Below are 16,950 nucleotides of genomic sequence, written 5' to 3'. Positions count from 1 at the left end.
CCACAGCATTCAAGGGGGAATTTTCTACTGGACTGTAAACTCTTGAGGACGAGAACCATGTTTTCCACATCTTTGTGTCCTACTCTGAGCCTGGAAGAATTATGTATGTTTATACAGTAGATATTTAATTAATGTTGAATAAATGAGTGAATTAATTCTAAACATGGTCAGATCCTGAAAAGGATGCTAAAGCTCTAATAAAAACCTAGGGTGAGGGGGAGAATGATAGGAGTATGACACCTTCCCATGTCATTAATTTCCTTGACACATGGGCAAGTCACAATTTCTCTGACCTCAAGTTAGAGTTATACTAATTATCTCCAAGCGTTCTTCCAGATTTGAAATTCTATAAATAATCAGCTTTTTACTGAATGTTGTAATGTTTTAAGGGACATGTTACAGCCTAAATATCCAAATCCGTATGAAAATGAACTAACTTATAATTATCAGATACATTTGAAATCAGAGCAAGGCTGTTGAATTCCCAAAAGAAGCATGGCAGTTTTAATTTATTTTCTTGTTAAGAAATTTAAAACTTAATTAGATCTTGGCTAGTGCCTCTATAAGAGCTAGTTTATGGAGCTTGGTATAGTAGTTGCAGAAAAGTGACAGTTCCATAAAATGTACCTAGAATGAGTGTAGCTGTATATAAAGTATGATTTGAGGAACCTCAAAAGGACATTCCCAACCATAAATACCTTCCCTACTTAACTTTCTTGCTTATAACAAATTACTACAAATTTGCAGCTTAAAATACCACCTATTTATCCCCTAGTTTCTATAAGTCAGGGTCTGAGCATAGCATAACTGGGTTCTCTGCTCAGAGTCTTAACAAGGCTGAAATCAAGACATCAGGAGGACTGCTTTCTCATCTGGAGTTCATAGTCCTCTTCCAAGCTCACCTGGGTTCTTGGCAGAATTCATTTCCTTTTGGTTGTAGGACTGATGTCCCTTTTTCTTGCTGGCTGTCACTCGCAGCAGGCTGCTGCAGTTCCTTGCTATACGGCCCTCTCACAGGCCCTCTTACAATATGGCAGCTCACTTCTTCAAAGCCAGCAGGAGAATCTCTTTCCCCAGTGTGCTGAGATGGGTTCTTATATAACTGTAATCATGGGAGTGACTATCCCATTACCTTTTCCATATAAAGTAACCTAATCACAAGAGTGGTATCACATCCTATTCACAGGTCCTGCCCACATTCAAAGAGAGGAGATTTTACAGGGTGTGGGGATGTTGAGAACCATCTCAGAATTCTACCCACCATACCAGAAATTACCACCATTCTATTCTTTGAGGACTTCTGAAGATATGGACATTTTAACTGATCTAAGCCATATTATCTAAAAAGACGTTAAGAATGGCAGTCATAAAATTTTAGGGCTAGAAAAGAGCTTAGAAATCATTTTACTTAAACCCTTGCTTTATTGTTTCAACCTCTTTGTTTACACTTGAAGGAAAATGACTTGCTCAAATCACAGCTAGTGCGATGCAAAACTGAGACCAGAGATTCAGGTTCACTCACTTCCATACCACTGTTCTCTTTAGTACGCGGCATCCACTGCCACGAGAAGGACCTAGAGAATTCTACTGGGGACTTAGTGCTTTTATGGGAGAAATAGGGAAAAGTTCACAGCAAAAATGTATGGGAGAGCATCCCCAGACAGCCATAGAACGAAGGCAGGAAATGGGAATGTCATAAAGACGTGTGGGGAAGAGGTTATGGGAAAAAAAGCTCCTATTTTATAAATTCTTTTAAAGTTTGTGGAGGCAAGCCCCTATGCTTCAGTTCATTATTGCATTTTGTAAAAACATTTATGTGTGAAGAGGAGTGTTGGCCAGGATTTCATTCATTTAAGACAAAGTCATCAATTTTTTAAACACAATTATTCATGATGTAGGCAGGGAAGCTCAAATTCTGAAAGAAACGTTTGCTTCATGAGGCACTTTCTCTGCAGAGACCTGATTTTTTTCCCCTAATTTAGTTACTTAGCAATTCTAAAGATTGATTCTGGCTTAACTATGTTGCTTTGAATATGTTGTGATTTAGTAAAATTATATATAAGTGCCCCAAGGAGGAAGGGAGCTGCTTTAGGGATTCATGATTACCACTGGGGGAGAGAGGAGAGTGAGGGTAGGATAAACTGCCAAAACATCCACTTAAATAGATAAGTGAGAACAACATCAGCCAACATTACATCCTGCTATGAAAAGGATCAGAAAGGAATTATACCAACTGGGGAAGTATAGAGATTACTATTTAACACATATGCTGCTTTTGGGGGGCTTAAGGGGTTACTACCCTTAGAAGCCTCTGAAGTTTTTATAAGACACTCGTTAAGGTGAAGAGTATTTAGCCTTTTGGCATAATTTCAGCAAACTGAACTTAAATATCTCAGTTGCTTTCAACTTTAGCCGTCAGAGATTCAGACTCTGTTGAAGCTGACAACCATAGCCCACCAAAGAAGTAATTTTGTAAAGGGGAGATAAAAGGCACTTCCTCCTCAAAATTGTGGTTAGAATAATATGAGGAAGTGGTTATCTAAATAATGATACATCCTCTTGGTGGAATACTATGCAGCTATTAAAAAAAGAACTGTTTATGTATTGGAATGGAATTATTTCTTAGATATATTGTTAAATGAGTCAAGCAGAACCATTCAGTGTATCACCATTTTGTGGGAAGAAGGGAAGAATAAATATTTGATTTTATATCTATAAAATATTTCTGGGCAAACTGGAGATACTGGTTGCCTCTGGACAACTAGGGGGCGGGGGTATAAGTTTGGGAGGGAGATTTCAGCGCTTTTGTACCATTTGAATTTGAAACAGCTGAATGTATTATCTAATGAAAAATAACTTTTTAATATAAAAAATAATGAAAATTTAAAGAGTCAAAGAGGGAAAAGCAAGTTAATATGGTAAATTGGTCTCCAAATAAGACCTGGCTGTGTTATAAAGGTTTCCCTGCAAGGAGACTTGACTGGCCTCCTGCAAAATCTCGTCCCCACCTGTACCTCTGTTCTAGCTCTCTAGTCAGTCATTAGCATCCTTTCCTGTTTTCAGTACTTTACTCAGACCCCCATCCCCCATCACCTACTATTGTACCTGCCAAATCTGGAGCAGTATGTCTCTTTAATCCTTTAGAATTAGGATCCAAAATGTACCTCCAACGAAGTACAGACTATTCCACTGTGACCCATATGTGTCTGTTAATGTCTGATAGTTCTCCTATGTATTTCTCCATCTTAATGGTTTGTATGGTTTCCCCCACTGAACTGTGATTGCCCTCTGAGCATGGCACCTGAAATCACTGCCTAATGGTGCTGATACAAATGCTTGCCCTTTGTGGACAAAATGTGTTGAGCGTTTTTAATGACGCCAGATACAATACTGGACAATGGCAAAACCTTACTGTAAATCAGTTTTACTAGATTAATCATGTAAGCCCATTGAAGCAGTCATCTGGGATGATGCTCTGAGATTCAGAAAACCTGACCACAGATTTTCTCTGTGGCATATACCAGTATTTAAGAGCCAGGATCACCAGCATCTCCTCTGACGGTGGACTGCCTGAGCACACAGAGGGGGTCAACCTGCCTGCAGCTCAGAAGCACCGTGCGGAACACAGAATTGTTATATTTTTCATTATTAGTATACTGCATTGCTCTTGGCTTCTTAAATTGCTTGTCATCCTAAATATTGTCCTCTCCTCCCCGCCCACACCCCTTCAGTCAGGCTGAAATTGTGTATGTTGTATTAGCCAAAGTATCTTGGAAGAAGATGCAAAAGAAAGGACAGGTGCTTTTTAAAGGAAAAACCTTCCCCTGTCCCTGCCTTCCCCAAAGCCATCTAGGTATGGATTTAAGAAACTAGGACCTCTGCATCATAAGCCCTTCCAAAGCTGAAGCAGAAATGTCTTCCCTCACTTAACCTTGGCAGTCACCAGCCAGCTTTTGATTTTCTCCACTGCAGTCCAGGAAGACAGGAATAATCACATGGCCGCACAGCTAGAGACTGTCAACCCAACGTGGCATATCACCTTTCCAAACATCTTTGCATTAGGAAGAGACAGGCAGTTCCTAACTGGGTCACACTGTCCGTAGGTCTGTCTATGCATCAGAAGTATAGAAGCTCCCAGGGCCACCTTTGTTTCATATGCTTTTCATTGGGTTGCATCTTAATAAACTTCTTTAAGTTCTTAAAATTGTCAGTATGTGTTCCAAGGGAATGCTATAATGTATAGGGCAATCAGATCTGTGGTCAAACTATAATGCTGGCTCTTCACAACCCCTAGTTGTTACTCAGTTATTCGTCCCTGCCCACTAGCAAGGAGTAATCCCCAACTTGGCTTTTCTTTCATGTGAGCTCTTTCTCTTGTTCAGCGTGACAGATTCATGGGAATTCCCTGGCGGTCCAGTGATTTAAGACTCTGCGCTTTCACTGCCGAGGGTGTCAGGGAACTAAGATCATGCAAGCCATGAGGTTCAGCCAAAAAAAAAAAAAAAAAACAGAGTGACAGATTCATGGGGGGATCCGTTGTCCATATAAGGGATCGAGTGGATCCAGTGTGTATAGGGAAAAGAGCATTGGCTGGAAGTCAAAAGACCCAGATTCTAGACCCAGCTGTGCTACTAGCTAGCTTTGTGACCCTGGGCAAGTTATTCAAATTCTCTGCATTTACCTCTGAGGTCTCTTCCAGTTCTAAGATTCTGATTCCAAGTGGTTGTTTGGGCTCTTATCCTTCCAGAACTCTCCTTTCCTCTGTTCAACTACTGTTGTGAATAGTTTTATGTAATATAGCTTCTGACATTATAATCACACAAACTCAGTATGTGTTTCTGTCTGATGCTGAATTGTCCAGTCATGGACTGTGCCAGAGAGTAAATTGGGGGTCCTGGCACAATTCAGATTCTGCCTGGACTTTTCAAAAAGCCAGATGGTTAACATGTTTTTGAGTGCCAATTCAGCACGCTTCTGCAAATTCCTCCCCACCCCAATCTAGTAGAAATCACACAATCTCATGTCCATCTATTGTTCAGGCAGCTGGACCAGATTTGTACCAAAGGAATAGATAGGCCTTGGAAACGTAGGCCTTCTCCAGGGTGACTTCATGCTCCATAGAGACATCTTTCATATTAGAATCCCAACCATCAATCAATTAGCATCATCAAATAAGGGAGGCCCAAATTCCAGTACCAACAACTGGTCTGCACGGGGAAGTTGAGATCTGGGGCGGAGGGGGTGAGGGATTGTTATCCTTGCTGTGATTTAATTATGGCTTTGTGGTTCAGAGATGTGGAAGCAAATCTGAATGAGCCAACTCTCAGGACCAGCTGTCAAGCACTTGGCTTGTAATCTGCTGTCATCCTACTTGTCCCAAGTGCTCTTGGCTGTACAGCTCACCAGCTAGTTTAATGTTTGTTTCCTCCACTGCTCTGATTCACACACTGGGGGCTTATCTGAGGATCTTGGACTGTGAAAGGGCACCCCAGCCAGGCTCTTTGCTGGCTGGTAACATCCCAGTGGTTTGAATAACTTAGCTCCTGTAGTACAGATGGCATCAGAGCCCTCTCCATGTGAGATGGAACATGTTCTGTAACTGTTCTGTCAAGAGATGGTATTTGTAATGAGGGATTCCTGACAGTGGCTTCCAGAAGTCCCTATTCTACAACCACTTAATACCACTTTAATGAGCTTTCCACTAAAAAAAAAAAAAAAGCCGAGAGCTCTCACTGACATTCTTGGATATTATTTAGTTAATGGTTTATTTAGAGGAAAGAGTCTATCTTCATGGGAAAAGGATAGGCACTTGGAGCATCAAGAAGAATTAGCACTACTATATAGCACAGGGAACTCTACTCAGTGCTCTGTGGTGACCTAAATGGGAAGGAAATCCAAAAAACAGGGGATATAGGTATATGTGTAGCTGATTCACTTTGCTGTACAGTAGAAACTAACACAACACTGTAAAGCAACTATACTCCAATTTTAAAAAAAGAATTGGCGGGCTTCCCTGGTGGCGCAGTGGTTGAGAGTCCGCCTGCCTATGCAGGGGACACGGGTTCATGCCCCGGTCCGGGAGGATCCCACATGCCACGGAGTGGCTGGGCCCATGATCCATGGCCGCTGAGCCTGCACGTCCAGAGCCTGTGCTCCGCAACGGGAGAGGCCACAACAGTGAGAGGCCCGCATACCGCAAAAAAAAAAAAAAAAAAAAAGAATTGGCAATAGGCACTCTGCCCTGAGAAAATGGAACTGGGAAAGAGAAAAAGAGGGTAGTTATCAGTTATAACAGGTGTGGTATTGGTGTGAAAAAGGCATGGTTAACAAACATTGATAGAGAAAGAAATGGTTAACATAAAGCATTCATGTTTATCTACATAGAACAGGTTTTGAGCCACTTCTCAGGACACATTTCTGTGGCCGCAAAGGGTAATTCAGTAAATGATCACAGTTTGAGAGCATCCAGTGTCTTCTGATCTGATTCTCTTTTCACTGAGCAATCTTCTGAGGTGAACTGAGTTTCCTTAGTAGATTTTCCTACTGAGAAGTGTAATGACCAGCTGTCATCAGTTTAGTTCTCTTAACAGTTACTATTTTCATTGTGAATTGGCCTTCTGGTTTCTCTTCCTTCCCCGGGCCATTTAGTTAGCAGGAATCAGTTCTTCCTGAGCCGACTGAGAGAATCAAGTGTCTAGACCTACGAGGCTGTTTCTAAACCCTAGAACTTCTACAGTCTTGTAGAGGCTCCATCTCCCCCATCAGCACTTAACCACATCTCGTGAACATCCACACAATAATATATTCTGCTTAAGTCTTTTAGTTCCAAGGGAGTTGATTCCTCTTTCACTCTAACTCACATCTCGGGAAGAGGGGCAGTATGAGCAGTAACCTAAAGCTGCAGGAGGAGGAATCTGACTCTTCCCACCCTCGTGAGCAGCCTAGTCCCCCTCCAGCCAGAGGCTGTGGACACTAAGGTACAGCCCAGCTTGTGGCCTTTATACCTTTCTTCTACCCTTCGCCACACAAGATCTTCAGCTGTTTCTGTGTACCTCCACCCCTAGCCCTCACCCTCAGATTCTAGAAGATGCCAATAAACCATTCTTTGCACTACTAAGCCACCTCAGCAGCTATCCTGTGGCATCCCCTCATTTGAATATGAGAATATTATACCTAAAGAGATCAGGTGACTCCACCACAGCAAGTTGATGGAGCCAGGACTAGAGCTCAGGTCCTGTGACTTGCAAGCACAGTTTTTCTACTGTGTCACCTTGCTCCTCTGCATTGTTCTGGCATTTGTATCAGCTGACCTCAGGGGCCCCGTGGTGAATATAATGGAGGCTATAGAGGTGAAGTGAAAGAGCAAATGCAGGAAAAAAATAACAAGAAAGAACTGAAATTATAGGAATGAAATAAGCAGAGAAGGCACACTGCCTTTAGTTTAAGCTCACATTGCTTCTAGAAGAATCTAATCTGAGGTTTATAGATATGAACACTTCGTTGCTAGTTGGTTCATAAATAGAAATTCATCTTTTTCTTTCCTCTGAGTTTTACCTCACTTAAGAGTGTGTCTATAAGCAATAACATAATTTATAGATGTAGCTGGATCAGGCTTGAGGATAAATGGCAGAGAAGGCAGGGGAAATTGCCTAGTCCTTCCTGGCTTGTTTTTTGTGAGAACCCAGTTCTCACGTGATTGCTAGTGTTTAACAGTAAATGTCAAAGAAAGAAAAAATGGCAAGAGAGAAGAGATTTTCTGATGAGATCTGGGGAAAAAAAAAGAGACTGCATTGATCTAGTGAGATGGGGCCACTGCTTCTCCCAAGGGGCACGGTTGGAAAAGACAAAGTGGCTGATGGAAAACCTGTTGGGAGGAAGGGCAGGAGCTCAGCCATGCAGATTCTCCACTGTCAGTCAGTAACCGGTGGGTGAAGCCTCAGTGCACTCAGACAAGTCTCCTTGTTCCCCACTTCCCCATCCTTTCTCTGCCTTATTATTTCCTTGACTTTTTGTTATTGTGTTCTTTCCAGTGGGAGGGAAATGCCAAGATGGAGACTATCAGGCATTCTTTATTATTTTTCAAGGCACTCTTCTGGTAATAATTTATTAGAAAAGCCACCACTGCATGCTGAAGACTTAGAATTCCATCCTTAAATATTATGTGGATTTTCACTTTTTAAATTTTTATTGTGGTAAAACATATATAACAAAAGTTGCCATTTAAACCATTTTTAAGTATGTAAGTCAGTGGCATTAATTACATTCACAGTGTTGTACAACCATCACCACTATTTCCAAAACGTTTCCATCACCCCAAACAAAAAATCTGTACCGATTAACCACTAACTCCCCAGCCCCTGGTAACCTCCAATCTACTTTCTCTATAAATTTAGTATCAGGCATCCTTACTTAATTATATATACCTCCTAAACTGTGGCAGCAGTAGAAAGAAAATGGAATCTGAAGTGAAAAGGAAAGGGGGTTATGGATTAAAAACTGAATTATCATTTTCTTAAATGTGACGTAAATACACTTGAAAATTTTTTATTGTGACTGAACAGTTTTATCCTTCCATTCAGAGAAAGCAAAACGAAAGTCCCTCTGCTGTGCTAACTCAACATCTTTCTTCTTTCAGTAACCATGCAGCAGGTGGCCAGGACAGTGGCTAAAGTGGAACTCTCAGATCACGTGTGTGATGTGGTGTTTGCGCTCTTTGACTGTGATGGTGAGTGGGGCCCCCTGGAGTCTGGCGGAAAAACCAAGCCTTACTGCCCTTGAAGTAGACACTTTTATGATGGAGCCTTGCAGCCAGCTCCAGGGTACCAGCCTAGACTGCTTCAACTTCCCCATTTCCCACATCAGTAGCTCAGCCCTCAGACTCATGACATTGAGAAATATCACCCCTGGTCCTGGCTTGTGTTCTCCATTTCTTCTTATAATTCTAATTTGCCTGTAGGCCTAAATTCATTTATGACCCTAAGGATCTTAAAAATAAAAACAAGGGAATTCCCTGGTGGTCCGGTGTTTAGGACTCCCCGCTTCCACTGCAGGGGGCACGGGTTCGATTCCTGGTTGGGGAACTAAGATCCCGCATGCCGTGTGGCACGGCCAAAAAAAAATAAAAAATTTAGACCCAGCTTAGTGCTTAGTAGATAGGAGCACTTGAATATTTGAATGTCTCTAGGAAGAAGATGGCACTGATCACTCCACCACCCAGGGCACATTTCAGTCATTTACAACCCATCATAGCATTCCAGCTGCACACCAAGGTCTGTTGTGTCTGTGAGCACTCTGCAGTTTATTTAGCCCACTTAAGAGATCCTGGTTCTGCTCTGGCCTTATTTCTCAGCTATGTTGGCTGATGTAATGATGATAATATTAACAATGGAGGCTCACAGTTTTTTCTCTCTTTTTTTTTTGCCTTAAATTTTTAAATTTTTACTTTATTTTTAAAAATTAAAAAGAGTATAGAGTATAGTTGAGTATAGTGGAGTATAGTTGATTTACAATGTTGTATTAGTTTCAGGCATGCAGCAAAGTGAATCAGTTATACATACACATCTCTCCACCCTTTTTTAGATTCTTCTCTCATATAGACCATTATAGAGTACTGAGTAGAGTCCCCTGTGCTATACAGTAGGTCCTTATTAGTTATCTCACAGTTTTTTCATTGCTTACTATGAGCCAGATACACTGTGCAAGCTGCTTGTTTAATCCTCTGACACAGGAGTAGTTATTAACCACATTTTACAGATAAGGAAGCTGCAACTCAGAGAGGTTAAGTAGTTTTCCCAGGATCACAAAGGTAGTATTAGATAGCAAATCCAGGACTTGAACCAAAAGCACACTGCATCCCTGTGTACTATATGACCTCCATTCCCTGTCTCACAGCCAGGATTCACTGTTCATCTTCCTCCAGGAAGCTAGGCTCACAGAATTCAAGAACAGATGAAAAGCTCCTGCATGTGTGAAACCTTCCCTTTTGATCCCAGCATAATGAATCACTCTGGTTTTTTTATTCCTTAACTTGGTTCAATTTGTCCGCATTGCTGCATGTTACACTCCATCTCTGTGTATGTGACTTAATGTCCCTACCAAATTGTGAGCTTTTTATGGGTAGTTACAAGTCCTGTTCACCTTTGGATCCCCCCTCCCCTGCAAATAGGACCTCAGACAGTACTTTGCACATAACAGGTGTTCATTAACTTTTTGTTTGTTTTTTCTTTTTAGTTGTGCCAGGTCTTAGTTGCGGCAGGTGGGTTACTTAGTTGTGGCATGCAAACTCTTAGCTGCGGCATGCATGTGGGATCTAGTTCCCTGACCAGAGATCGAACCCACGTCCCCTACATTGGGAGGTGGATTCCCAACCACTGCACCACCAGGGAAGTCCTCATTAACTTTTTAAGTTGAACCTGAGTTATTTAAATCTCCCCCCTGAACCCACAACCGAGGTCTGAGTGAAAGGAAGCCCCAGAGCGAGGACAAGGAGAGTCCTCATCCACAGGGAAGGATGGTTATTCTCTAGAGCTGCCCTGTCCAATATGATACCACAGTTACATGTGGTTATTTAAATTTAAATTAATTAAAATTGAATACAATTTAAAACTCACTTCTTCCAGTATCACACGTGGCTGGTGGCTCCTGTATTGAAAATAGCACAGATAAAAATGTTTCCCTCATCGCAGAGACTTCTAATGGACAGCACTGCTGCAGAGAGAGTAACTCTCCCCAGGTTTTGTTTTTACTCTAATCATTTTTAGGTAGTTTGAGTTTTTTTCCAAAGAACATTTTTATAATTTTTGAAGCCAGTATCCAAGAGCTGGTTTGTGAAGTGAATATGGGAGTAATGGCAGCCAGCATCCCAGTTCCCCTCTTCTCCTGGGAAGTCCTGGGAAATGTTTGATTTTCCAGCCTTTTAGAAGGAGGCTCTATCAATATCTACTTCTATTACCTTTAAAAAATCATTTTATCTCTGGGACCTAATTTTTTAATTGACATAATTGACATATAGCATATTAGTTTCAGGTGTACAACATAATGATTCAGTATTTGTGTATATTGCAAAATGATCACCATAATAAGTCTAGTCACCATACATGTTACAAATTTTTTTTCTTATGATGAGAATTTTTAAGATCTACTCTCTTAGCAACTTGCAAATATGCAATACAGTGTTTTTAAATATAGTCTTCATGCTGTACATTATATCCCCATGACTTACTTATAACTGGAAGTTTGTACCTTTTGAATCCCTGCACCAGAATTCATCCACTTCCACCCCCACCTCTAGCAACCTCCAATCTGTTCTATTTATCTATGAACTCAATTATTTTTGTTTGTTCGTTTTAGATTCCACGTATAAGTGAGATCATACAGTATTTGTCTTTCTCTGATTTATGTCAGCATAATGGCCTCAAGGTCCATCCATGTTGTCACAAATGGCAAAGTTTCCTTCTTTTTTATAGCTGAATAATATTCCATCATACACACAATATATATACACACACACACATACCACATTTTCTTCATCCATTCATCTGTCCATAGACACTTAGGTTGTTTCTGTGTCTTAGCTCTTATAAATAATGCTACAGTGAACATAGGGGTTCATATATCTTTTCAAGTTAGTGTTTTTGTTTCTTTCAGATAAATACCCAGAATTGGAATTTGGATCATATGGTAGTTTTATTTTTAATTTTTTGAGGAACTTCCATACTGTTTCCCATGGTGGCTGCACCAATTTACATTCTCTCCAACAGTGCACAGGGTTCCCTTTTCTCCACATCCTGGCCAACACTTGTTATTTGTTGTTGTTGTTGTTGTTGTTGTTAACAGCCATTCTGACAGGTGTGAGGTGGTATCTCATTGTGGCTTTGATTTGCATTTCCCTGATGATTAGTGATGTTGAGCATCTTTTCATGTGTCTATTGGCTATTTGTATGTCTTCTTTGGGAAGCATCTGTTCAGGTCCTCTGCACATTTTTTAGTCAGGTTGTTCGGTTTTTTGCTGTTGAGTTGCATGAATTCTCTATATATTTTGCATTTTAACCCCTTATCAGTATATGATTTGCAGATATCTTCTGTCTAGTAGATTGCCTTTTCATTTTGTTGATGGTTTCCTTTGCTGTGCAGAAGCTTTTTAGTTTGATATAATCCCACTTGTTTATTTTGCTTTTGTTACCTTTGCTTTTGGTGGTAAATGGGGTTTATTTTCTTTTTGTTTGTTTGTTTGTTTTTGTTTTTTTAATTTTTTTAATTTTTTTTTTTGGCTGCATTGGGTTTTCATTGCTGCTCACGGGCTTTCTCTAGTTGCGGCGAGTGGGGGCTACTCTTCGTTGCCGTGCACAGGCTTCTTATTGTGGTGGCTTCTCTTGTTGCAGAGCATGGGCTCTAGGTGCGTGGGCTTAAGTAGTTGTGGCACACGGGATTCAGTAGTTGTGGCTCACTGGCTTAGTTGCTCCGTGGCATGTGGGATCTTCCTGGCCTAGGGCTCGAACCCACCAGGGAAGCCCGGGGTTCATTTTCTTAATCTACAGAAAAGGGAAGTAGATATTAAATTTGAAAGCCATTGTCATTTCTACCAGTGCAAGATCTTAGGTCAAAATGCCAGGGGACAGAGAATTCCGATTTTCAAACAGACTTGTTTGTCACAGAATTTAGAGTTGCAGTCACAGATCACACATGCACACAAATGACATTCAGTCATATATACAATTCACAGGTAACAAAGGCCGTTCAGACTGGTCATCCCTGGCCTTAGGGAAGCAAGAAGCAAATCCCAGAGTAGTTTGAATGAAATAACCTCAGGCTTTGGGAATTCCCTGTTGGTCCAATGGTTAGGACTCTGAGCTTTTACTGCCCGAGGGTACAGGTTTGATCCTCCCGTCGGGGAGCTAAGATCCTGCAAGCGCCACCGCCAAAAAAAAAATAAAAATAACTTCAGGTTTTTTCATCTTAAGCTTCTTTTTATACAAAATATTAAGAATCCTATTTAGACCTTTTTGTTCTTTTAATTGCATTCTTAATAAGCCATATTACTGATTAACTTTCAGCCCAGCCAAGCTACTTTTTAACTTTTTAAGTTAAAGTATAATATACATACAAAAAAATGCAAATACCATAAGTGTAGAGCTTGATAACTTTTTTAAAACTGAACACACCCATGCATCATCCTGAAGCAGCACATCACCAGGACCGCAGAGCTGCCTGGTGCTTCTCCCCTCCGGTCATTTATACCCCCGAGGGCGGCCACTTCCCTAACTTCTAGTGCCATAGGTTAGCTTTACCTGTTTTTTGTTTGTTTTAATCTTGCTCTGAGGTATCCCTGAGGCTGCCCATGCTCTTTTCAGACAGCAAACATGGGCCCGTTTAGGTTTTCAGGTACTCTATACAGAAGTAAACCAATTATTCCCTCTTACCACTTTCTTCCCAGACTGATCATTAGTAGAGGTCTGTTTGCTAGTTTCCTGTCACCACCAGTAATGGCTGCCATTCTTTTAATCAGCAGACATTTACTCCTGGGCATCTAGTCAAATGGTAACTGTCCTCTACTTTTGGAGTGGTTACTATTCCATGTGGCTTGAGAAGTGACCTTGGGTCAGACCAGATGCTCTCCAGGTTCTCCTCCAGACCTGAGAGCCTGCCACTTAAGAGAGTCAAATGAGAAGCCATGAGAAAATGGGCTTAACCCAAAGCCAGGTTTTGATTTTAGTTTTCACCATGAAAAGCCTCATCATGTCTCACCTGGACTATTGCAGCAGCCTCCTAACTGGCTCCCATACTCACTCCATCTGTGCCACTCTCCAGTCTGTCACCATCATCCAGCTTGAGAAATCTACCCAAAATGGAAATCTAACTACATCTTACTCCCCTCCCCCAGTCCTTTCCTGCCCTAAAGATGAAGTGCAAACCCCTTCATAAGGATACAAGATCCTTGAGGACCTGTCTCCTGCCTTCCTCTTTGGTTTACTGGCCATACCCCTATCTTTGTGTGTCCAGCAATACCTAACTCCTTGTAGTTCTCTAACAGCTGTGCTGCTTCCTACAGGTGCCTTTGCTTATGCTACTACCACTACTGGAATGCCTTCCCTGTCTCACTCCCCTCTGCTTGGCCACTTCCTGCTCATCCTTTGGGATTCAACTTAGGAGTCACCTCCAGGAAGCCTTTACTGATCTGTACTTGCACCTTCCCCAGGCTGGGTTAGATAGTCTTCCTCTGTGCCCCCATAGCATCCTCTGTTCACCCCATTATGGCATTTACCATACTACTGAAATAATGTACTTGTCTCTCCCATAACCTGATGGTATTTCAAGGGACAAAGTCATTTTTATCTCTTTATTCTCAACACCTAGCACAGGACCTGACATCTATATTCTCATTCAACTTCTGTCACACTACACTGAACTATCACTGAGTTGCAATTGGAAACATCAAGGACAGTACAAACCAGTTCATTTTTAACCAAGAGAATTGAGTTCGGCTGTGAGAGAGCACTAGGCTTTGGGACCTACATGATGTGAGCAATGGAATTGTCTCATTGTCTTTGTTCCAAGGCCGTCACTTATCCCTGTTGTGTTTGCCTCTTCTTCTAGGCAACGGAGAGCTGAGCAATAAGGAATTTGTTTCTATCATGAAGCAACGGCTGATGAGAGGCCTGGAGAAGCCCAAAGACATGGGCTTCACCCGCCTCATGCAGGCCATGTGGAAATGTGCACAGGAAACTGCCTGGGACTTCACTTTGCCCAAACAGTAACCCAGAACTGCACGAGGAGCCACGCCTCCAGGCCAAGCACCCTGGCCCCTTGGGCAGAGCCTTGGCACAGCCCTCCCTGCTGCTGCTTCCAGAAGTAGTACTCCCCTCCTCCTGGGAATGATCTCAGGACTCATCGTTTCCCCTCTCCCAGTGTTCTGCTAGGCCCTGTTCTAAACCAGTGATTCTCCCTAGAGGTCCTCAAAAACATGAGCAGGTCCTAAAAGCACAGACCTTTGGCACGTTCGACAGTACTACCCATTCAAGCACCCTACAGACAAAGAATGCGGGAACCATCCATGTACTTGCCAACCCTGGGAAACACCCATTTCTTGAGTCATCTTGGTGTGGATTTATATTAACAAGGACATTCCTTGCTTCTCCTCCTGCTGGTGTTTTTTAAGCTACAATTTGGGAAAACCTCTGGCAGAAAAAGGAAATCAGTGATGAATGATAACGAGGATGACCCAGGCACCCTGAGCTGGTGGGAAGCCTGGGCCAGAGGAAGGATATGTGTCAGTCCCCAGGGTGGCTCTGAGGTGATGTGCACAGTGGGAATGGAGCAAGATTAGGAATTTAAAGTAGCTGCTGCATGGCTCTCTCCACTCCCTTCTTTTTCTCTCAGGCTCCCTAAGAAGACTCCAGCACGACTGTGCTTATTAAAGGAGCAGCAGTGATTAAGCTCATGGCCCCTGCGAGTGCCATTTCCGCTCCAGGCGTCTGCCTCTGAAGCTGAGTCCTGGCTCAGAGCCTGTCTGCCCTGTCTTAAACAGTTGTAAATAGCACTTTAATTATAACGGTTTGCAGTAAAGCCCCACCAACCACCACCAAAGGCTCTTGTCTCCTTTATTTTAGGGTCCTCTGGGGCCCTTTTCATTTCACTTCTCCACTGGCTTTGATATCCTAGCAGCAGACCTGTTTTCTTTCCACCAGAGCCTGGTCCTTCCTGTTGAGAAGGCACTTCAGGCATAAACAAAAAGTGAGGGCATTTGGAGGTTAGTGGTGGCATTTTCCAGCAAGGTTTGGATAGCATTTCATCCTGGACCAAGGCTACCAGGTCCAATGTAGTCCTTGATTACTCATGCCCCACGAGAAGGAACCAAGACAGGGTGGTGGGGGATATGAGACATCATCTGGTACAGTGGACCTAAGTGTTAAGAACCACAGCAACCGGGAATTCCCTGGCGGTCCAGTGGTTAGGACTCTGCCTTCTCACTGCTGAGGGCCCGGGTTCAGTCCCTGGTCGGGGAACTAAAATCCCACAAGCTGCGCAACACGGCCAAGAAAAAAAAGAAAAGAACCATAGCAACCAGTGTTTTATGTGGATTCAACTCTGCCACTAACTCAGTGTGACCTTGAGCAAGCGAGGAATTTCCCATCTGTTTTCTCAACTATAAAATGACAGGGTTGAGCTTAATGGGCTTAGACATTTCTTCCAGGTCCAGAAACCTCTCCTTCAGCTCTTCTCCAGAATTCCTACAATCTCCAGAAGCTCCAGGTAGTGCTCCTTGGCACGATAGGGTCTCGCATCCAATGTAATAGCACCACCACACCAAAAACCCAGTGCTTCCTGCAAGGCCTAGAAGTTGATAGGGAGTGTTTATCAAGCAGAGAAGAGCAGAGACAAAGGTCTGCACCTGTGGCTCCACAAGGACAGTACCAACCCCAGCATTTTCTCCAGAGCAATTTAATAACCTCACTTCTAACATCCTTTTTGGGAGCAGATTAGATTATCTCTCAAAGGAGTTTCCCACTCATGCACCTCATCTATCTTCCACTGTTTCCTTTCTTGTGGTACGTATTCCTGGCACCCAAGTGTAGCCTTTGCCTTGCTCATTGCCCCAGGGCTGAGGCATCAGCAAAATGTGAGCTTTTTCTTAAATTTGTCCCATAATCCCCAAATCACTCTTTTCCCCAATCCTCATTTCTCCAGCCTGAAAGAGAAGTCCCTTTCACAGCCTCTTTGTGCATTCACTCCCTCACCAGAAGAGACCTGCCAACTGGCCTGGGTTCACTGAAGCTGAAAGCCAAAGCATAGCAGGAAAGGATAAGGATCTCACCTGCAACATCTTGAAACCCAGGGTCAAGAGCACCTATGACAAGTACGTGGAATTCCAGCTGAACTCCATTATCTCCTAGGAGAGCCTGAGGAAGCAGAGGCGGTCCAGGTGCCCAAGAAGACAGGACAGCCACACTTTGG

At 42.5% G+C, this 16,950-nt stretch overlaps 1 protein-coding gene across 1 annotated transcript in view; it reads left to right on the top strand.

Moving 5' to 3' along the window:
* MICU1 (mitochondrial calcium uptake 1) overlaps positions 1 to 14,753 on the top strand; it is a gene marked incomplete at both ends in the record, with an annotated part of 168,062 nt that extends 153,309 nt beyond the window's left edge. Inside the window, 2 exon segments of the mRNA XM_079709270.1 lie at positions 8,636 to 8,725; positions 14,593 to 14,753. Coding sequence (XP_079565396.1) covers positions 8,636 to 8,725; positions 14,593 to 14,753 — 251 coding nt within the window.
* Between the last annotated feature and the right edge of the window lie 2,197 nt (positions 14,754 to 16,950).

Source organism: Hyperoodon ampullatus, assembly GCF_949752795.1.
Source record: "Hyperoodon ampullatus genome assembly, chromosome: 1".
Taxonomy (NCBI): domain Eukaryota; kingdom Metazoa; phylum Chordata; class Mammalia; order Artiodactyla; family Ziphiidae; genus Hyperoodon; species Hyperoodon ampullatus.
Note: the sequence above shows the minus strand (reverse complement) of the source record. Positions and strands in the feature narration are given on the sequence as shown.